At 43.3% G+C, this 23810-nt stretch overlaps 1 protein-coding gene across 14 annotated transcripts in view; it reads left to right on the forward strand.

Moving 5' to 3' along the window:
- The window catches only part of TEAD1 (TEA domain transcription factor 1), a 276947-nt gene that overhangs the window by 94063 nt on the left and 159074 nt on the right, over positions 1–23810 (forward strand). For all 14 annotated transcript variants that reach the window (XM_039470826.2, XM_074401102.1, XM_039470827.2 and 11 more), the window contains one exon: positions 1254–1509. In XM_039470826.2, the coding sequence (XP_039326760.1) occupies positions 1353–1509 (157 nt within the window). In that variant the 5' untranslated portion in view covers positions 1254–1352. The remainder of the gene's footprint in view (positions 1–1253; positions 1510–23810) is intronic.

A 23810-nucleotide genomic window follows, 5' to 3' on the forward strand; every position in this document is an offset into this window, starting at 1 on the left:
TCCCTCCCCTTGCATCTAGATGATATCATATTGGGAGAGTGAAACTATCAGAGTGTCAGAGTTATGGTGCCAGTTGCCATGGTGAAGTGGATTATTTTAAAAACTTTGTGGCCCAGCATGGTGGCATATGCCTGTAATCCTATCACTTTGGGAGGCCGAGGTGGGTGGATCATGAGGTCAGGAGATTGAGAAGGAGATTGAGACTATCCTGGCTAATATGGTAAAACTGTCTCTACTGATATATGTGTGTGTGTGTGTGTGTGTGTGTGTGTGTGTATGTATATATATATAATTGGCTTGGCGTGGTGGCACGTGCCTGTAGTCCCAGCTACTCAGGAGGCTGAGGCAGGAGAATTGCTTGAATCTGGGAGATGGAGGTTGCAGTGAGCCGAGATGGCCCCATTGCATTCCACTCTGGCAACAGAGCAAAACTCCATCTCAAAAAACAAACAAAAAACCCCTTTATTTTCTTTTCGTTTTTTTTTTTTGAGACGGAGTTTCACTCTTGTTACCCAGGCTGGAGTGCAATGGCGCGATCTCGGCTTACCGCAACCTCTGCCTCCCGGGTTCAGGCAATTCTCCTGCCTCAGCCTCCTGAGTAGCTGGGATTACAGGCACACGCCACCATGCCCAGCTAATTTTTTGTATTTTTAGTAGAGACGGGGTTTCACCATGTTGACCAGGATGGTCTCGATCTCTTGACCTCGTGATCCACCCACCTCGGCCTCCCAAAGTGCTGGGATTACAGGCTTGAGCCACCGCGCCCCGCCTTATTTTATTTTCTTATAAATAACTTGTTCTGTTGTGGAGATTTGATAATCATTTAGTGAAGTGCCCCTGGTAGATAGCAGGCACTCAGTAAATGGCTTTTGTATGAATCACTGCAAACTTGCAACTCGATTGAGTACTATTCTTCCGTATAAATTTCCTCTTGTCTGTGAAGGCTATCCAGCTTCTGCCCACTGTTGCATTTCTGTGTAGGTGCTTGACACGATGCTTAGAGAATAAAGCCACTTGGATCTCAAAATTCCGTATTCTCCCCTAGGAGTTCTCCAAGCAAAGCTGGTGACTGCCTCAAAATCTCAGAAATCACCACTAAAGAACTTATCCATGAAACCCAAAACCACCTGTACCCCCAAAACGACTGAAATAAAAATGAAAAGCTGGTGACTGAAGAACTTGCACTAGAGCTAGCAAGAGCATTATGTTTGTGGTCACCACACCCTTACACTGTTGTTTGTTTTCTCTTCTAGGTTTATTTTCTTGAAAAGACTCCAGGCTTCGGCTTGGAAAATCCCACCGCCAAAATTGAGCCCAGCAGCTGGAGCGGCAGCGAGAGCCCTGCCGAAAACATGGAAAGGATGAGCGACTCTGCAGATAAGCCAATTGACAATGACGCAGAAGGGGTCTGGAGCCCCGACATTGAGCAGAGCTTTCAGGAGGCCCTGGCTATCTATCCGCCATGTGGGAGGAGGAAAATCATCTTATCAGACGAAGGCAAAATGTATGGTAAGTGGCCTGGAATGCTCCTTTAAAATATTACAGCGTGTTGTAGGGGATAGATTGTAGCTGGTCTTCCAGCAAGAGCCATTCATTGTAAGGGGTTGAATGATATTTGTAGAATTTTAGTGGGTCATCCAAAGGACCAACCTTCAACTAAAAAGAAGAGTCGGTAAAGAACCTTTGGGAAATCACTCCCTGGGCTTTTCTTCTTCTACATGCTTAGCGGCATTACGTCAGAAACTCGAGGGGTCCAGGCAGGAACATAGGTAGTCGCACTGGCATATGCAGACACGGAATGGTGGGGAGGAGGTCTTCTGAACGCAGACCTGATTACAAGGAAGCACTGCCACTTACCTCTAGAAAACTGATGCCGTAGGAATGGGGGCCTGGTGCTGCCAAATCCCCTGATTGCTCACCACCCCCTTGAGGAAGAGCCAGCAATCTAGATGCGTATATGAAATCTACTCTTTTTAAAAAGCCAGCACTTTTTTTTTTTTTAAAGCAACTCTGTACAGGCCAGAGAAAACCTGTGCATGGGCTTGATCAGCCTCTGAACCACCAGTTTGCTGCTTTGCTGCCAGTTTGCAGTTGAATAGTCAGACAAGGCATTAGCACCCCTGGGTCACTCTCAACCATCTACCCTTCTTTGGGGGATGCCCTGCAGGGCATTCTGAGGGAAACACTGAGTGCCAAGGAGAGTGAGACCTGTTAACTAGCTGGCTCAGATGCCAAGGGCAGCAGCAAGGATCCACCTGCCAGTCTGGGGCTTGCTTGCTGGGTTTGGGCACCCCCTGACTTCCTTCCATAAATGCTTCCAGCTGCAGACCTGTACTTTTTGGCTGCTTACCTTTTGAGAAGCAGATGGCAGGTGTGGTTGCTTCAACATTCGGCCTGTCTAATTGAGCACGTTGAGTTGACAAGAGTTTGCACTGTAGCTGAGTCTAAAAAAGACTTAAACACAACCCAGACTCAAAGAGAACTGGCTCAGTGACCTACCTAAGATTAACTTATCACGGGAGTGATTTATTTCTAAGCAATTTGAAGTCTTTTTCATAATAGGGTGTTGTACCTTTAATACTGTACTTCCTCTGTGAGGAGCCATAGGAGGCTGTGGCTTCAACTAGTGCACACTGCTGAGGAGAAAGCAGATGGTGGTGCAGCTGCCACCAGCTGTGCCCCCACCCCACCATCCTCCTCTCCAACTTGGATGATGTAATGGAAACAAGGAAAATTTTGCTTTCTGCAACACTAGAGGCTCTCAGCCTGTCACAAACGGGAAAAGGAGACCCAAGCCTTCAGCATTTGTTTCATGCTTCCATAATATCCTTTATACTGTGGGAAGCTTCTTCATATCTGGTGAAATGGACTGTGGATGAAACAGCTTAGCTACTATGGGAAGAGAGTTGCAGCGCCCTAGATTTTCTGCATGTCTGTATGTTTCCTGGGCTCTTCTTCCTCACCCTGGCGATTTGCTTTGTGGGTCTTGTTTTCATAGCTGAAAATGTAGTACCTCCTTTTCTTACAGGCAGAGAAAAGCATTTTAATCTTTGAAGCTTCTTTGAAGATGATTTTATTATGGGCAGTGAAACGTAATTTTGGGACGCTACCTTGTACAACACTCATTTGTTTGCCCAAAAATTGTTTTAATTTAAAACAAAGGCATAGTATTAGGGCATAACTACTGCACTTCATTTCTCACAATAAATACTGGGAAAGATATTGTCCTTCCAGGAAGAAGATTTTGGGGCTGAGAACGTAATTCAAAGCACAAGTTAACTTTTGTCAACTCCAATTTTGTTTTGTTCTCCATTGAGATTTTACTTTATCGGCGGTAGCCCTGGTGGGTTTAACCAATTCGCCTGTAACCCAATTATAAAAATATTTCTGTGTGAAAATAATTGTATAAGAGCTCTTGTTGGTAATTGGGTCTCAGAGGCAGCAGGCTAGGAAGAACACTGAGAAGCTTTGGGTTTGAGTAGTCGTATCAACAGTGAACTTGAACATTTTACCTTTGGTCTTCGTCTCAGTTTTCTACTGTGTAAAATAAGATGGTATAGTAGTTGATGATGCCCATGGATCCTTTGGACTTTTCCGTTTTGTGATGCTGTGGTTTTGTGACTTGTCACTGAGCGAGAGGGTCAGTTTTGCTGCTTGGGAGCCTAGCCTGTCTTGGGTACCTAGCGTAACTTAAGTTCTGAGTGCTTCCTTAGTGTGCATGGTTTTGATATATGGGTTCTTTTCTCCTGAACTCAGCAACACATTTAGTGACTTGTATTGGTGGCTAACCTGATTTAAAATGGGACAATCCTTTTGAGCAAGCAACATTAGGAATTTTAACTAATTTGTAAAGAACAGTCTTTTTGGTTGTGGGTTTAGTACACAGCCTGCAGGAGTAGGTATCCTAATTGGGGCTCAGAAGAGGCATTCACTGCACTGTCCTGCAGCCGTTCCCACCTCCAGGCAGCTGCCTTGGGGAGGAAACATCCCCCCTGAACCCCTTCTCTCTGAGGAGCTTTGCTTCTACTGCTGCCTTGGAAGGGAACCACGGTGGATAATAGGGCTATGGGTGGTGGAGACTGGACCCCTTAAGAGAAACTGTCTTAGTTGCTTGGGAACTGCCTTTGACCTGGCTGTGACTTGGAGGATGAGAGAAAGATGACTTGGGAGCCTCCACGGTGAGGCCCCAGCCACTCAAGAATTGAATCATATGAACAGTATGGGGCCAGAGCTACCGTCCTGGGCTTTTGGCCTGTTCCCCATCTTACCATATATGAATCAGGACACAAACCAGACCAGGAGTCAGGGTTTCTTAAGGCCTTAAAGAGCATACTTTTTCTCTAAGGATTTTGAAAATGAAAACATTTAAAGCATTCTTGGATTCCATGCAGTAAAATAAAAAATGATTTAGTCTTTTAGTGAAATACCAAGTTTTTTTTTTTTTTACTTGAAAGGGTTATTCCAATATTTCAGGGCGTTTGTAGAGTGCTTTGTGATGTCACTAATCCTGAGCCATCGGAGAAGCAAGGTCAAGTGATTTATTTTGGTAATGAAATTTCCTTCATGGTTGGCAGTAGGGCAAATTGCAATCTTATAGAGGAGAAAAAAGGCCACCTCTCTTTATGATGAGGTTTTGGCCACTGGAGGAGAGGGCTTAATTTGCTTTCTGCTAACTTGGTCTTTGGGGGAGCTGAGACTTGATGCGTTTGGGCTCCGTGTGGATAGGTGGCTCTCCACACCCTATGTGTAGACAGTCATTTTGGGGGATTTCTGGAAGGGATGTGAGACATCCTTTGACTTGGTTCCTGAGGGCATGTGTGCTCACTCCCTTGGGCTCTCTCTTTTTCTGTGGCTGTCTTTTTCATTTTTTTGTTTTTACACAGCTGTGTATGTGTCTTTTTCTGATAGACTGTGTGAGAGGAGATAGCAGGAGGACAAGATGATTGGGAAGTTCTTGATCAACAAACTTACCCAAAATTGGATCTCAGAGGAGCAGGCCATAGTTTAAAAAACCAAATAAATAGCAAACCATGGGAACACCTGAATATGTTTCCTTTGCAACTGAAAGCCCTAGTCAGATATACCCCATAATCAAATAGGGCAGCAACAGGAACTAACCTTCACTGGTTGCATGCTGTAGAGGCAGAGAAGTAAAGCACTGAACAGTCTGGACTTTATAAATAATAAGAATCCTGGCCCTGCACTTCTAGATGTCAGACTTTGATCGAGTTACTTTACTTCTCTGTCTCAATTTGTTAACTGAAAAGGAGGGTTAATCGATCTTACTGCATAGGATTGTTTCAAGAATTAAATGAACTGTTACCTGGCACACCCCACCCCCCCGCCATGTTTGAATTGTATCTAGTATATAGTGAGAGGTGCGTAAGTGCTTATGAACTGAAAACAAAGGCATGCCCTCTGCCCTGCACTATGCTGAAGGCTTCACATACAAGTCTGTCCAATGCTCTTAACAATGCTTTGAGGCTGGTGGTGTTATCCTCACTGTATAGACAGGAAGTTGAATCTCAGATGGGTAAAGTGGCTTGCATGTGGCAATGTAAATAGTATAGCTAGCAGGTTTGAACTTCAGGGCTGTCTAACTCTACATTTTGGGCTCCTTCTACTGAGCTCTTGTTCCTTCCTTGGTAGAGACCATTATACATAAATCCAGTGAATCAGTATTGAGCACCAGCTGTATTCGTGTCCTGTGCTCTAGGGATTGTCAGGGATACTGTGGTGAATCAGACAGACATAGTCCCTGCCCTCATGGAGCTGTCTTAAGTTCATTTGCAGGAAACTGACCTAAGGTCAGGACTGTGTGCCAAAGCTTTCTGAGAAGTCTGAGCCCTTTGAGGATGGTCACTTTCCATTTAGCCTTTTGAAGGCCATTCTTGGCTACCAAGGTCCAGGGCACCTGGCCTGATGCTGGCAGGAAGAAATCATCTCAAATAACATAGCAGAGAGGATCTCAGATCACAAGGTTGGCCTCGGTAGTGGCCAGGAGGATGTCTGGAAGGTTCTATGCCCTGGGATCCTACCAGCAGTCTGGGTAGAGCAGTTTGCTTCCAGACATCTTTCTGGCTACTATTGACTTTCTCCTTTTGCAAGCAGATGTCTTCAGGGTTCTTGCTTAGGTCCTCTCTAAGGAAGGACCCTTTCTTACTGGGGTACCAGGACTACTGGTCAGCCCCAGAGAGCTGAATTGTGAAGACCAGTTAAGATTCCGGGGTGGGGGTCTCTAGCCAATCCTCCCTAGCTGCTGACCTGTGCCTTGCCTGCCAGGATAACATAGGATTTAGGATTGAACCTTTCTTTACTTCATAGAAACAGAAGTCAGAAGAGGAAAAGGGGCTTTTTAAAAGAGCTAGTGGCAGGATTGACAAGGGAATGGACACAAGCAAGTGTTAAGTATGTATTGATCAGTCAGTATAGGAAAAGGATGGAAATCTGTGGTTCCTGTGCTCCTGGATGCAGAGGAGTGGTCAAAGAATTGCAGATTCATCCTTTGTAAAATATTATGTTCTCAACAATACCTCTTTGAGGATCAGGGAGGTAGGCTATGTCAGTGGAGACCCCAGAGCCCTGGTGTGGAGATGGTCATAGACCTGAGCCCTGGAGGGTCTCCAGGCCTTGGCAGTGTTCTTCTTGGTGCTCCATCCGAATGTCATGTTGCATATTTGATTTCCTTTTTCTGACCTCTGATTCAGGGTGTTATTTCAAGTTAATTGGTTAGAAGTGTGAAATAAAGAGCTATGTGATAGAATAGGCTAGAAGCTCCCAAAGCCAGGACCCTACCTGTCATAGGATGTATTTCAAGACCTGTAATATAGGAAGGTGTCAGTAATGTTTGCTGAGTAAATGCTTATGGGAGATGAATTATGGTTCAAACAGAGAATGTAGGTGATTAAGCCTGTAAGCTCTGAGGGCTTCTCCTATAGGAGGAACTGGCTAGAAAGGGAGAAAGAAGGAAAAAAATCAGGGAGATGTTTATTTAATGATCTTAGATGGAGAAAGAAGAACGCTTATTTTTTATTATTTTTTTGTTGTTGTTGGCAAATGTTAGTTGAAGAGATAGAAAGGATTTCTGCACAAAATATGGACAATAGCAGAGCAAGGGTTAATTCTGGAATGCTCAGAACAGATGAGTAACGGGGGATTTTTGAAATAGTTTGGTTCCTGTGAGAATAGCAAAGCCAGCGTCATCAGCATTTTGATTGGGAAGCTTAATGTGTGGGGGGTATGCAGAGGTTTATGTACAAGGTGTGAGCTCTTGTGCAATCCGGGTAAAAAATAGCTAATTAAAGATGGCTCAAGAATTGGTCATAAGGAAGGTAGAAGGAAACGAATGTGAAAGTATTACCAAGTTAGACTTTCCAGCAGCTTTGTGGTGGCAGTAAATGAGCCCTGGGATTCAGGAGGATGTGGATTCATAAATCATTTATTGAGGGCCTGCACTGTGCTTTAACTGTGAGTGGGGACAGCAGAGAATAACTTAGAAAGCTGACCTGTGTGAGCAGTTAATGTACCAGGCACTTGCCCATTGTTACAGGATCTGCTATCTTGATTATTCTTCAAAAACAACCCAGTAATATAGGTACTGTAATTATGCCCATTTTGCAGCTCAGGAAACTGAGGCCCAGCAAGGTCAAGTTATTTGCTGAAGGTCATATAGTAAATAAGCTGTGGAGCAAGCATTTACAACCAAGCTAGTCAATACAAATGAGTCTAGTATTCAAATGGAAGGAAGTATATTCTTTACTAGAGACATACCTGGTTTAGTAGTGGAGCAGCACAAAGTGTGATTATTTATGATTGGGAAATGTACTTGTATATGTTTGAGAATAAAAGAGGGTATGAGACAGATAGACTTAGCTGACTTTGAACTTTGGGAAAAAGATCATGTAGCAGTTTTTAAACTTATTTTGGATTATAGACCCCTTGGAGAATCTGTAGGAAGCTATGGACCCTTTCCCCCAGAAAAATCACATATTTGTATGTAGTTTTAGGACTGTTGTGTATAACTTCACGTGAGTTCTGGAGCACAGGTTCAGATTTGCTCTTGTAGGAGAAATGAGAAGGGAAGGGCATTCTGGCAGAAGGAACAGCGTGATAAAGGCATGGAGGCCTGGAAGGGCCTAGCCCTGATGTGTTTGAGAGTATCTTCTGGGGGAGGGGTACATGAGTCAGCGTTGTGTTGTTGCGGGTCCAAGGGCCACACCAAGGTGCCTGGTACTCATCCTGAGGGCAGGTGGAAGCCATTATGTTTTTTTCAGGAGAGAGGACATGTCTCAGCCTGTGTTTGATAAAGCCAGGTCTGAAGGCATGAAGACAAGTTAGATGGCTATTACAGTAGTCCAGTAGGAGAGCATGAGGCCCGCATTAGGGTGCAGGCAGTGCTGGTGGGAGGGAGGAGTTTCAGAGGTAAAACCAACAGAACTGGCTGACGGGATGCACTTTGTGAAAGAGAAGGAGGGGTTTGATTTCAGGTTCCATTTCTGGGTCATGGGGAGGATAGTGAGACTACTAAGCGAGATGGGGAGTGGAGGCAGGAGAAGCAGGTTTGTAGAGAGGCGAGGAATGAGGAGTTAAGTTTTGTCATATGCTTGAGGTACTGGGTGACCATCCAGATGGAGATGACCTGTAAGTAGTTGGAAATTTCTGCTCGGAGCTCAGTCAGATTGAAGTTGCAGGGGTAGTTTAGAGACTTATCACCAGAGAAGCGATCTGATAATGGCCTGTGACGCCCAGGCTCACAATTTATCAAGGACAAAACTGGCATGGATTTTAAATGGAATGTCTGTAGCACTGGGAGAGTAAAGTGATTGCCTTTTTCAGAAAAGGGAAGACAGATGAGTGGTTCCCAAGCCTCACTGTCAACAGAAACACTCAAAGAGCTTAAAAGACAAAACAACTTCTGACTAAGAATATCTGGGAGTGTGGCCTGGGAAACTGTATTTCTAAACGCTTCCTGACTCATTTGGGTGATCAGACAAGTTTGAGGGCCACTGGGCTAGCTGCAGTCTGGGTCCAAGAAGAGAGGACCACATTTTTAGAGTTGATCAAAGAGACAAGTGAGCAGAGAATGAGACTAACATTTGAAGCAGTCCTTATAAGGTTTTGGTGCAGGAAAGAAACGACACTAGTTTCGTTCTTCAGTTTATGTTCCCTTTCTACCGAAAAGGAACATTACCATGACCCAGTCTTTGGTGAGTTTGGCCATGCATGGAAGGAGACATGATATCCTGAAGGGCTTGGTCATTTCGTTAGCTGGGGAGAAGAATTTATTAGTTGAGGTTGTATTTGATGGAGCAAAACCCAGAAAGGACTTTAAAGGGAAGAGAGCTTCTTTTCCTCTTAGGCAGAATGGAGGAGGATGGGGAGGGCCGAGAGGGGGCCTCATTACTTTTCTCAGATGAAGGTTAAGATCACATTGGCGGAGTGGGTGGTGGGCTTTTGAAAAGTAGAGCAAGCTTAGTACAGGTGTTATTGTAGACAGACAAGGGTGAGTAAAAGAACTGCCCAGCTGTGAAAGGCCCACGAGAAGTTGGAGAGTATTACTTTCTTTTTTTAATTGACATTTTTATTGAGATACTGTAGATTCACATGCAATTGTGAGATATAATACACAAAGGGATCCTTTATGCATGTTGCCCATTCCCTTTCCCTAAATGGTTACATTTTGCAAAACTAGAGTGTAATACTGCAAGCAGGATATTGGCAACGATACAACCCACTGATCTGACTCAGATTTTCCCAGTTTTACTTGAACTCATTTGTGTGTGTGTGTACTAAGTTGTGTATACTACTTGCTGTGTGTTAGCCTTGTGCGGGTTCATGTCTCCACCTCTGCAATCAGAATACAGAACAGCTCCTACACCGCAGGGCCTGGGTTGCCCTTCTCCCTGACTGCTGGCAGCCACTGATCTGTTCTCTGTTTCTAAAATTTTGTCATTTCAAACATGTTATATAAATGGAATCAGACTACATGAACCTTGTGGGATTGGCTTTTTTCAACTCAGCTTAATTCCCTGGAGCTTTATCCAGGTTGTGTGTATCAGGTTTTTTCCTTTTTATCATTGAGTGTTCCGCGATGTGTATGTACCAACGTTTAACCATTCTGCCACTTAAGGGCATCTGGGCTGATTCCAGTGTTTGGACATTACAAATCCACTATGAACATACACGTATAGGTCTTTGTATGAAACTAAATTTTCACTTACGTGGGATAAATGTCCACGAGTGTAAATTGCTGGCTCATATGGTATTTGTACATTTAGCATTTTATTTTCTTTGAAACTGCCCAAGTGTTTTCCAGAGTAGCCATACCACTTTACATTCTCACTTGCAATCTAGTTTTCTGCATCCTCATCAGCATTTGGTGTCATGACTGTTGTTTATTTTCATTGTGAGTGATAGGTATGTATCGATACCTTATGTGTTTTTACTTTGCGTTTCCTTAAAGACTAGTGATGTTGAACATCTTTTCATGTGCTTATTTGCCATCTGTATATCCTCTTCAGTGAAAGGTCTGTTCTTGTCTTTTGTGTATTTTCTAATTGGAAGATTTATGTTTTTACTGTTGTGTTTTTGGAATTCTTTTTTCTAGATACAACTCCCTTGTTTGGATATGTGGTTTGCAAAGATTTTTTCCTTATCTGTAGCTTATCTTTTCATCTTGGTCACATAGGCAAAGCAAAAGTACTTTTAGCAGAGCAAAACTTTCAACAGAGCAAAAGTTTTAATTTCAATGATGTCTCATTTATTAGTTTTTTCTTTTGTGGGTCATGCTTTTGGTGTCGAGTCTGAGAACTCATTGCCTAGTGCTGCCTCCTGAAAATTTTTTCCTGTGTCCTGTTCTGAAAGTTTTATAGTTGTATGTTTTAAATGTAGGTCTATGATGTGTATTACTTGTAAGGGAACCCACTGGCAAAGAGGATTATTGGATTTGTTTATATTTTGACAGTTGTTACAGCTTGGTCGTAGGTTGGGAAAGGACCAGTTGAAGCTGGAGGGGCTGGTAGGTCACGGGGCGTGCTGTTTAGAGGCTCTGCTGTGTGTAGGAGAGGAGGCAGGACAGGAGCCTCTGGTCATGCATGGGAGAGGCAGCATTGAGATCAGAGATGGAGAGATTTCAAGGGATGAGTTTCGAGGTGTAGTCACAAATACGGTCAACTGATGTGAATGTGGGTGATGGGCATGGGGGATGAGGAAGCAAGGCATTGTGAGGTACATCCAACTTAGTTGATTAATCAGGTAGATGCTGAACTTCACAGTGGTAAAGTGAATTTGCAAAGAAGGTACCAAAGTAAACCAGATGCTGGGGGATTTCTTGGAAGAGTACGTGGCTCCATGGATATGAATGGAAAGATGTTGATGGAGTGTAAGTGGTATCTACCTAGTAGAATGCAGAGAGCATAACAGTGGGACAGGAGGAACATTGAAGTCAGAAGAAAATGCCAGCATTTCTACCTTCCTCCTCCAAATTCTTGGGTTGGTCCAAAACTGTACCTATTTGTGATGTATAGTTATAGTTATATGGGTCAGGCATACAAGCTCTTTGAGCCATGTTGCCATCACCAGTAGAATGGGGCAGGTAAGTCAGCATGTTTCTTTCTACCTCTCAGCAATGTTGAGAGAAAATGTAATTATGTATGAGGAAGTTCTTTGAATTCTTCAAATTAATGCTTTAATTAATTTAAACAGAAAACCAAATATCACATGTTCTCACTTATAAGAGGTAGCTAAATAACGAGAACACGTGGACACAGATAGAGGAGAGCATCAGACACGGAGCCTGGTGGAGGGTGGGAGGAGGGAGAGGATAGGGAAAAATAATGAATGGGTACCAGGCTTAATACCTGGGCAACCAGCTAATCTGTGCAACAAATTCCCATGACATGACTTTATCTATATAACAAACCTGCACATGTACCCCTGAACTTAAAATAAAAGTCAAAAAATGTAAGGTATATTTAAAAAAATTAATGCTTTCGGAAGCTAAGCCTGTTCAGAACTTGTTGGAAAAGCAGCAAAGAACACTTTGGAACCATCAAGTAGCATTAAACGTCCCTAGCTCAGTTAGAGGGCTATAAAGTTAAGGGAGAAATTGAGCTGAGCCCCCCTTCCTTAGGGTTTCTGCCAAAGAACAGAGGGACGGGGAGCTTCAGGGCAGACTTGGAGGGATCAGAGCCACACATGATGGAAGAGACCAAAGGGAGCCTGTCGCTGTGTGGAGGTTCATCAGGCCTCCCTCACAGTGGCCCTCCGCAGCATCAGGGCAAGTAGGGAGTGGGTGGACGTTTGTGTTCTTAGCAGCACAGGCCTGGGCTCAACACTGTTTTGCTGTTCTCCTCCCACTGGACCCCCACCTCTAGACCTTCAGTTCCTCACTCATCTGTCACTGTGGTCTTCCATTTCACGTTGAGAGCTTATCTCTGGTCTGTTATTGTTGTTATTTATTTTATCCCATTCCAGTGATAGTATGTGTTTAAAGTGGTCTTTTTACAATAAATGATCATTATTGGTGATAGTGTTCTGTTGGTCTCTCGGTAAAGGTGCTATCTTAGAGACCATTCAATTTGATAAATTTAAATATAGAAGTGTGTTGGGTGGGGAGGATCCTAGAGAAAAATCTGGAGGAATTTACAGTCTACTAATAGTGGTTGCCACAGGGAGATGAGATTATAAGAGACTTGGTTTCTATTATGTTTCTGTATTAATGAGATTTTTTTAATCGCGAACATATGTTACTTTTGGAATCAGAATAAAAAAGATAATTGTGTCAAGTTTATTTTTTCCTCTGGTTCTGAGTAAAGAGTATTCATTAAAGAAAAATTTGGAAAACAGCAAGACTCAGAAAGCAAACCATATTGCCTGGGTCTGCTGTGGTGTGATACTTCTGGGGGTTTCACCCAGGGTAGTCACAGCAAGGTCACGGTGGGCAGCGAGTGGTGTGGGCGTGTTTGGAGAGCATCTCTTTCTTATACTTGTGGGTGGCTGGGGTGCTGAGCTCAGGGGACGGATGGTCAGATAGTGGCGGTTTTAGGGCGGAGGAGGAGAACAGGGCATTCTTATCAGAGGTTTTAGGACATTGGTCCAGGACGTCAGCAGGTACCCTGGCCACTTGGATGTGTCAGTCAGCTGGCCCAACTCAGAGATGCATTATTCCAACATTCATGTTTACAGTAAGATGGTGATGGGAGCGAGAGAGGAAAATGTTCACATCGAGTCTTCACAAGTGCATAGGCTCACACCACAAATAGAGTGAACAGGATCCACGTCTCTGCTGATTATTTTTCATTCAACTTGTACATGAGAATAGATGTGGTTTATTCCTGGAGGGTTGGGGGCTTCTCTCTGCCAGTAATGTTTTTGATGGTCTCGTTTTCCTTTGTAATAGATTCCCGGCAAGTAATCTTGTATTTATACTGCCTTTGGACAGAGGTGGGTGGATTTTAGAGAATAAAAACACTGCGGGCACTTTACAGTATGCTGCAGATTCTCATTTGATTGTAACTGTTCATCATATTTCATTACGAATGTGTTTGATTGGCTTGATATTGACCTGCTATGTATACCCTGCAGATTATTCCACCTGCCTACCTTCCCTTTCCTCAAATGTTTTAGTTCCAGCTAAATAATAAAATCAAATTTGTTCTTCAAAGCCCATTTGGATATTATTATTAATATTATATTTGACATGGAGTTTTGCTCTTGTTGCCCAGGCTGGTGTGCAGTGGCATGATCTTGGCTCACTGCAACCTTCGCCTCCCAGGTTCAAGCGATTCTCCTGTCTCAGTTGCCCAAGTAGTTGGGATTACAGGCATGTACCACCATGCTTGGCTAATTTTGTATTTTTAGTAAAAATGGGGTTTCACCAAGTTGGCCAGGCTGGTCTTGAACTTCTGACCTCAGTTTATCCTCCCACCTCAGCCTCCGAAAGTGCTGGGATTACAGGCCTGAGCCACTGTGCCCAACCTTATTTTTTTTTTAAAGCCTGTTTCTTTGTCAAAATAGTCTCCTCTCCCTCTTAGCCTTTTAGAACGCAGCCTGAAAGGTATGACAGTGAAACCTACTGCCCTGGATGTTTAATTTATTTAATTTTTTTTCCTTTATTGCATTGTAGTTTTTTTCCCCCTACAGGCAGTGAAATTGGTAATTAGCTGAAAATTTCCATAGAACATTGTTCCTTTTGCAAGGAACTTTTAGGCTACCCAAAAGAGGATGCTATGGGGGAAATATATCACCCCAAAGCTTTAAAGCTTCTGGGATAATATTTAACATATGTTAATAAGCTGAGTTTTTTCGGCCATTTACAAAGGTCCCAATTGCTCACTCTATGTCTGCCCTCTAACCTGGGTCTGCCTCTGTGCTCTGTGACTTGCCTGCTATTGTGTTCAGATGGGCTTTGGCAACTGTCTCTTAGATGAATGGTTCTGTTACAAACGCAGTAGCTTCCATGATAGCTTTGAGGAGATCGTTGTTTATGACTGCTTTTATTGAGAGAGGTTTGGTGCACATTAATGTCCTGATAAAGACATTTGTACCTATAAAGTAGCCACAGCCTTAAACATATTTGATTGTGAGTAAAGTATTGCGAATGATGACATGCCAGATGTGAGGTATCGGATTGCATGTTTATTCAACTGTTATTGCAATCTCTGTGCTAAGATGTGCCCTTGTATTTTCTGTCTCGCAGCAACACACAAAATGCAATGGTGATATGATCCTGATTATGAAAGATGCTATTTAGGTTACTTGGATTGTAAACCATGTGTATTAGGAAGCATTCTCTCAGTCCCCCTGTGTCCTTATACAGCAACCACAAACAGTGTTAGGTGAACAGAATTGTCAATTGGGTTGAACACATGCGTTGTGATAGGAACCTTTTGAAGTGTACGAATCTTAGTAAGGCATAGACTGACCAGGGCAGGTGTTGTGACTGGGACTCAAGATAATAATAATAACGAATATTTATACAGTGTTTGCAGCGTGCCAGGTACTGTTCTGAACACTTAGCATTAAAACCTTCTAACAAGTCTTACAAATAACTACTATTATTCTCACATTACAGATGAGGAAACCATGTTCTAGAGAGGTTTAGTAAGTTGCCCAGGGTCAGATTCTCATTTCATTGTATTCATTAATTATATTTAATCTTGAAAGTAGTGGTTAAGTGCTTAGGCTCTGGAGCCAAACTGGTTGGGGTTCGTATCCTGGCTCCAGTCCTGATGTGCCCAGAACTCTGCATCCCTGCACTGCTGCCTGGCTAGGGTGGAAGAGAGTTTTGGTTTCAGATAAACAACAGAAAAGGAGGAATGGGCTTTCCTGGTGTCTGGGATACTGTTCATCATGTTTTTTGCTTGGTAAACTCCTACTGGTCCTTCAAGACCCTATTGAAAAACAATAATACGCCATCCTTTCTGAAGCCTTTCTTAGTCTCCACAGACAGAGCTAATTTTCTCCTCTGTTTCCATAGCACATGACTTTTAACTGTTCGTTAAAGGGTTCGAAAGATGCCTTTTTTTTTTTTTTTTAAAGCTGTAATAAGCACTGTCAGGCTCTATTTCTTTGGGTTCATACCCACTGAGAACTCTCCAAGGGCCAGTGCTGCTCAGCCTCCAGTACAGTCCTGGGCACATATTAGGTCCTCAGTGTTTGAATTAGTGAAAGTTGTTGGTAATAAAATTCTATCTTTTGCCTCTCAAGAGTTTTCTTTCCTGCATTCTTGCCATTTTATGACATTTACAACATTCTAGTGAAACAATACGGGCAAGAATTTTGATTACATAAATAAGAAACTAAAGCACAGAGACCAGGATGTTTTCTGTTGGATTGTTTTTTCTTGAGAAACTACCTGGTGAAACAGAATTTAGGAGAATTAACTCATTTACAAGAACCTACTCCCCTGTTGACACTTTTCCATCATAACCATATTGATCTTAAACCTGAGATATTGTGAATTAGAGTAATTTGTTCACAATAGTAAGGCATAATTCTAGAAAGTGAGTCTTTGAACATTTCTTTTCCCTGGTATATACTGGACATAATATGTTTATAAGCTTATTTGAAATGTTTCTAAGTGGGCGGTGTGTGTATGTGTGTGTGTAAGTAAATGTTACTTTTTTCAGGTTGACTGTGGGTTTAGTTTTAGTTGCCTGAAAATCATTTCCACCACTGACTCTTCTAAGATGACATTGTTGATCCTGAATGATACAGTTACCAGGAGCAATGAACTAAGTAAGCTCTCACTGTGGAGTTCAGCAGAGTATTGAGTTACGGTGAGTTTCCAAGCTGCAAAAATCGAGCTAGCTCATTGGCTGATATATAAGGGACTTAGCGGCCTGTTGGAGTAAGTTCTTCATTGGTGGTAAAGGGCATAGGGTTGAGAATAAGGGCCGCTGGGGTTTAAATCCTGGCTTTGCCACTTCACTGGCTGTGTAACCATGGACTCACTAATATCCCTAAACCTCCATGTCCTCATCTGATCAGTGGGACTAATATTGGTACCTATCTCATAACTTTGGTGTGAAGCTTAAATTAGATATACATTAAAAATACTTAGAATACCCAGTTTATTCTTTGAGAGCAGTATTATTCTGACAGCAGAATCAGACAAAGATGTCATGAGAAAATAATATCTCTTATGAATATAGATATGAAGCTCCTCCACGAAATATGAATCCAATTCAGCAACATATAAAAAGGTTTATATACAGTGACTAAGTGGGATTTATCCCAGGAATGCAAGGTTGGTTTAACATCTGAAAATCAATTAATGTGATACACCACATTAATAGAATGAAGAAAAAAACCACATTATCTCAACAGATATAGAAAAAGGATTTCACAAAATCCAGCACCCTTTCATGATGTAAATAATCAGCAAACTAGGGTTAGAAGAGGGCCTCTTACCTGCTAAAGGGCATCTATGAAAAATCTAAGCAAATATAATATATAATAGTAAAAGACTGAATGCTTTCCTCATGAGATGAGGAGCGAGACAAGGATGTCTGCTTTTACTCCTTCCATTCAATATTATACTGGAGTAAGAGCAGTTGGACAAGGAAATGAAATAAAAATTACTCAGATTGGGAAGGGAGAAGTCAAAGTATCTCTATTCGATCTTATATGTAGCTAAACACACACACACACACCACTGTTAAAGTTCATAAACAGTTGTAGCAAAGCTTCTGGTTACAAGATAAATACATAAAACTCAATTGTATTTCTTTCTTTCTTTATTTTTTTGAGACGAAGTTTTGCTCTTGTCGCCTAGGCTAGAGTGCCATTGCGTAAATCTCAGCTCACTGCAACCAACCTCTGCTTCCCAGGTTCAAGTGATTTTCCTGCCTCAGCCTCCCAAGTAGCTGGGATTACAGGTGTCTGCCACCATGCCTGGCTATTTTTTGTCTTTTTGGTAGAGATGGGGTTTTACCATGTTGGCCAGGCTGGCCTCGAACTCCTGACCTCAGGTGATCCATCCTCCTCGCCCTCCCAAAGTGCTGGGATTATAGGCGTGAGCCCCTGTGCCTAGCTACTCAATTAACAATATACTTAACCAATAAACAACCTGAAAATGAAATAAAGCAATTTTATTCACCATAATATGCAAAAGAACAACATACACAGGAATAAATGTAACAAAAGAGCAAAACATTTAACTCCAAAACTACAAAATATTGTTGAAATAAATTAAATATCTAAATAAACTGAAAGGCATTCTGTATTCATGAGTTGGAAGACTTAACGTTGCTAAGACAACAGTACTTACTAATTGATCTACAGATTCAGTGCAATCCTTATCGGAATCTCAGAATCCCATGACTTCTTACATATGTTTAGCATCATGCCTGGCCTTGATAAATTGAGTGATAAATGTTAGCTACCATTGCAATAATAACTCTCTTACTTCGGGTGCAGAGCACTTTTATAGTAGCAAAGATGGAAAGAGAGGAGAATGCTGAGAGAGCAGATGAACATACCAGTTAAATCAAGATACCAGGTGAGGGAGAAGGTGACTGAATCTGTGGCAGCAGTACGGAGGGAGCTGAGTGCTGCTTTTGGAGAAGGTGAATGAAGTTATGTGGTGCAAGATCCTGATACCCCAAAAGTGCCGCGTAAACCGGAATCTAGTTACCCTTAAAATGTGGTTGAACTTGGGTCTCAGGATCCAGATGTCACTAAACAGGGTTTTGTTCACAGAAGAGTAATCACTGTCAGGGTGATAAAAACCAGAGTTTTTGTGTCTGGAAGTCACTAAACCAGGTGTGTGTGTGTGTGTGTGTGTGTGTGTGTGTGTGTGTGTGTGTGTGCGCGCGCGCGCTTGCTTTTTAAATCACTGGATTTCAAAGTCCAGAATTTTCATCTTTTTTTTTTTTTTTTTTTTTTTAAAAGGCAGCGTTTAGGAGAACTTGCCTTCTCACAGTCAGTCCCTTGCTGACCAGCTTTGCCCTTTGCAGGATGTCTTTGGGCCTAAGTGTTTGAGCCTCTCTTTGGGAGATGGCCAGAGCCTAGCCCTTGTGCTCTGGAAGTTAGTGCTGGTAAAGCTTTGCAATTGGCTCTGTGGATGCCTTGTGCTGCTTATGGGTAGTTCCTCCTTTAGAACTTGGAAGATGTGCCAATAGGCAGGAAGGTTCTCTGCTGAGATGCATTTATTTGTGAAAACCTCTCACAGTGTTTTTTCCAAGGATATATCTGTGGAGGGAATTTCCCATTTCATTTTTGGGGAAAACCTAGTGAGCTGTTTCTCAGATAATTTAGGTCACACACTGATATTCAAGGTCAAATGGCTACTGAGTGGTAGAGCTGGGATTCGAAAAAACCTTCCATGTCTGAGTGCTAAGACAGTTCACAGTCTGAATTGTCCAGGCTGAATTGCCCCTCAGTGATGGACAAAGTGGAAGAGAGAGAAGGCTGAAGGCAGAGAGATGTGAAAATACAGTGTTTTCAGGAATAGTAAGGGGGCTGGTAGCATGTAGGATGCCTAGAAGGGTGGATCGAGTGTGGTGTGGCTTGTAAGCTGAGAGGTTATGGGAGTGAAGTGTCAGGCAGTGTCCTTCGAACAATAAGATCAGAGGTTCACAACTTTTCTGTGTGTGCAGCATATATGCACAGGAAGGGGGATGGGAGCCCTTGTTTTTAGAACATTCAACAAATGTTTGAGGAGAATTACTCTGAGAGCCTTATCTCCTATAAGGAGATCGATCCTGCAGCACTCCTGGTAGGAGAGGAGGACAGCTTGAACCAGGTCAGAGGCTACGGGAGTGACGAGGGGATGGGTGGGAGGGACATTTTAGGTCACTGTATTAATGATTAGGTATTTAGATTAGGTATATTAGAGAGGAGAGGGCTCTGTAGGGTTTTCTGATGGGGAAAGGATGTGCCATTTATGAAGACAGGTGTGCAGCAGGGAGACAAGTTGTAAGGGCTAGAATTGGTGTGATGAGTTTGGGTTGTATGGAGTTGGCAGGGCTTTGGGGCACTTCACGGGGATGGTGTTAGTGGACACTGGGCAGTTTAGCATTCTGGATTTGAGAACAGTTTGGAAGACATCATCACAGGGTTTGGAGTTGAGACCCTGGAAATGGACAAGCTTGTCTCAGAGACAGAAGGAAAGGACAGAAAGGAAGACAGGCTAGGAGAGAATCCACTGGAAGCACTAAGGGTCATTGTCTTGAGTAAGCATCTTGCATGTCACATGAAACTTTACAAATGCAGGAGCGGGGAGGCTGAATTCATGTACGTTTACTGTACTAAGTGTGCTGAAGTGTTTCTCTTGGTGCTGTGTTGATGGAAGCAGATCACTTTCTTGCAAGTGCTGGGGGTGCTGAATGTCTTGGCATGTTCTATTCTGGCTCTCTAAGGTGAGTTAATGGGTCAGGTCCAGGATCCTAGTTCCTTCTTCCCTTTCCTTAAGTCAGAACTGGTCTGGGCTTCGTGTGTGATCTTCTTCCCACCCTCCCTAGGAGTGTTGCTCAGCTCTGTTTGGTGGTTTCAGTTGCAAGGCTTTAGCTACCCTGTTAACTGTTGCTCCTGTCACTGAGAAGTGCAGACCAGCAGCGTGCCAGCGTGAGGGGAAGCTGGAGAATCAGCCCCCTTTTGAAATCTGCTCCAGCTTGCTCTCTGGGGGCCAGCATGAGTGTGGAGAAGACTGGAGAAAACCCAGAGACGGTAGGCATGACCTGCCAGATGCAGCAAGCCCTGCCCTCTCTCTGTGTCAGATCAAAGACTGACTCTTCAGTCATTTGACACCCTAATGTGAGGATGTTTCTGAGCCAGGGCCAGGGCTCGTGGTGGCCTGTGCCTGGGAGCTGTGGGGAACGTGTGGGCCTGCATGTGCTCTGGGTAAGTGGGGGTAGGAGAGTAGGACAAGTACCCTCCCAGCTGTTCTCTGAGATACAGAGCTGGAGGGATCTGGAGAGATCAGCTCAGACTCCTCAGTTTTCAGATTGGAAGCTGCTGCCCAGAGATGCCCTTTTCCTGGTTCCAGTTCTGAGGGCAAGTTGGCCCAGCTTGGTTGCAGCTGCTCCTGCATGGCTCTCTCCTCTGTCCCACAGGTCCTGGGTTCCAGGGCCCAGAGGTCGTTCCCAGTTTGGCTGGTGCCTAGAATGACCACATCATTTAATGTTCAATCTAAGACACTTTGGAGAATAAATGGGGCAGTGTTAACAACGACACCAGGAAAACAGAAATAAACCATAGGCAAAGCAAGATAGAGAATCTTCCTTCCTGTGCCTTCGCTTTTGGTTCAATTCTTATTCCTATCCCAGGTGATCTTCCCTCATGCCCTACCCTACTCCTGGTCCTATGACCCACATGACTTTAGGTTCTGGGAACTTAACAGATCTTGGTCTTTGGAGGTTTGGTCTGCGGATCTTGGTATCTAGAGATTAGAAACCTCAGAGATCTCCCATGTTGGAGGGCCCAGGAGATGGGAAGCCTGGGAATAACATGGTGAGCATATCTCTGACAATCCATGACTATTTAGAACCTAGATCCAGGAACTTTGATTTTCAGTGGTGAGTGTGGGTATGTCATAATTTACTGACTTACTTTTTTTCTAAGCATATATTCAGTTGTCTCTTGCACATAGCATAAGATAGCATGCTGGTAACATGCAAATCACAAGAGAAGCATCCTACTCTGCAAGCCTGTGGCACCAGCTAGAGCTCAGCAACTCAGCCAGGCAATCTTCTGTCTCAGAGGTGGAGGAGAGCCAAGGCCCTGGGCTCCTGACAGGTGTGTGACAGAACAGGGCATAGTTACTTGTCTCCCAGGTGTCTGTGTGCTTTCCACAGTCACAGTACAGAGTGGGAGGGGACCTGAGCAGCTGGGCTTTGCTGAGACCAAGCCAAATGAGGATTTAGGCAGAGAAGGTATTCTTTTTTGAGAGTAGAGGAGGTGGAGATGAATGTTCTGCCTGGTAGCTTTCTCAGCCTGCACTGGCTTGTTTTTCTATCTAAAGCTGGCAGAACCCAGACCACCATGGATCCTCAGTGACAGAGGCTAGAGGAGAGGAAATGGCTCTTCACTGGGTCTTCTGGCTCTGTCCTTGGACCTCTGCCTCTCGCAGCTGACCGAAGTGGTCTGGATTTGCCCATTCTGTCACTGGAGTTAGCAGTAGGATTGCCAGACCTAGGAAATAGAAGTATGAGAGACCCACTTAAATTGGAATTACAGATAAACAAAGAATAATTTTTTAATACAAGTATATCCTATGCTGTGGTTGTATTTCATATTACAACCTTACTGAGTAAGGACTGACCTGATTTTGCTTCCCTCTGGGGCATGGTTTCACAGTGCCCCTTTCATTTAGTAGATGCTTATTGAGTGCCAAGGCTATGTCAGATGTTGCTCTGGGCACTGGAGATACTGCAGTGAGCAACAACAGGCAAGAGTTCCTGAACTCGTGGAGCTTACATTCTGGTGGGGGTAATAGGTAATAAGGAAGATACGTATGTTAGGTGGTGGAAGTGATAAAGAGGAAAATAAAGCAGGGAAGGAAGATGGAGAGGGATGGTTCAAACCTGAAAGAGTTGAGAGCGATTGAGGGGATAAGCCAAATAGACATTTGCAGAAGAATTTTGTAGTCAGAGAGCCCCACAGGCATCAAAGCCCGGGAGTGCCTGATACGTCTGAGGACTGGTGGGCGTCCATGGCTTGGGGAGGGGCGCCAGCATGGAGGTCATGGCTTAGCTCTTGCAGAGTCTCATAGCCCTCTCTGTAAGGATCTGGGCTTTCACTCTGAGGGGCAGTGTGATCCGATTAGGTTTTGAAAGGATCACCGGCTAATGGGTAGTGAAAGACTGAAGGCGAGCCTGGGCCCAGGTCTCCCGCCCTGTCCTCGGGGGTGGGCCATGGGATATGACACCTGCATGGCATTTGGAATAGAAGGATGTGCCACCTGGACACAGCATCGCCCTGCTGGATCTTTGATTTCTTTTGGCTTTTTTCTTTCTCATGTGAGGGACACTTTCCTACTCAAGAAAGGGAAGGGTATGTTGCAATTATCCACCCCCTTTTTGCCAACCATTGTGTGATGTACCTGGATCAAGGGACGGTCCCCGAATGGTTCCTGTTAAGCTTTGGAGAAAGTAGCAGTGTGCTGGGTATCACATACCTGGAGCTTTAGAGCCTTCTGAGACGCTAATTCAGTAAAAATACATCTTTTTTTGGTTAGTGTTGAAGGAAGTTGTGTTTTCATTTGGCGGATTAAATTTAAATTGTTCATGAGAGCCAAAGAGCTTAAAAGCATTTCTTTATTTTCCAATCTTTGAAAAGTAGAGAAGTGAGCTGGCTATATAATATAGAACTTTTTCTGCTTTACTTGATCAAAGCAGTCTGATTTAAAATCTTAAAGCCAACATAGTTCACATTTATAGCTTAAGAATATAAAAACTAAAGAATATATACATTTAATTTCATAAAATTATGTTTTTAGGAGAAAAATGCTGAGGCTATAACATCTTGGCTTGTAACTAAATAAAATTATTTTAAATGTCAGCCAGTTTTGATGATGAGAGCTATAATTCTAATAAATGGCAAATATTTTCTAGATATCTTTGACATGATACTCTGGTTTCTCTTCAGACTGTATTAAGCTTCCCCCCCCACCCTTTTTTTGAGACGGAGTTTTAGTCTTGTCACCCAGGCTGGAGTGTAATGGGGTGATCTTGGCTAACTGCAACCTCTGCCTCCCGGATTGAGGCGGTTCTCCTGTCTCAGCCTCCCGAGTAGCTGGGACTACTGGCACCCAGCACCACGCCTGGCTAATTTTGTATCTTTAGTAGAGACAGGGTTTTCCCATGTTGGCCAGGCTGGTCTCAAACTCTTGACCTCAGATGATCTGTCCACGTAGGCCTCCCAAAATGCTGGGATTATAGGCATGAGCCACTGTGCCCGGCCAAATCTTTCACCTTTTACTAAATATATTTGACAAGCCTTTTGACTGAGAGATAGTATACTGGTAAATTAGCTTTGGTAATATTATTAACAGATCTGTGAATTTTTGGTACATCCACAAAATTCACTTGAAAAGAAGCAAAAATGAAACCTTTAAAAAAGCATAGTGTACACATTTCCAAATATGAAAATGTAGTACTTCCAGAGTTGTGAGGTATATATAAGACCTAGTCAATATTTAAAGTAAGAGCAAAGCAGACTTTTTAAAGGGACTGTCTTGTACAATATCGTGCCCTTGGGCGCTGACAATATGGAATTACAGGGGTGATCTGTGTAAAAAATATTGAGTAAATGGGGCCTGGCTGTGTTGGTCAGGCTGGTCTCAAGCCCCTGGCTTCAAGTGATCT

Source organism: Saimiri boliviensis, chromosome 6 (genome assembly GCF_048565385.1).
Source record: "Saimiri boliviensis isolate mSaiBol1 chromosome 6, mSaiBol1.pri, whole genome shotgun sequence".
Taxonomy (NCBI): domain Eukaryota; kingdom Metazoa; phylum Chordata; class Mammalia; order Primates; family Cebidae; genus Saimiri; species Saimiri boliviensis.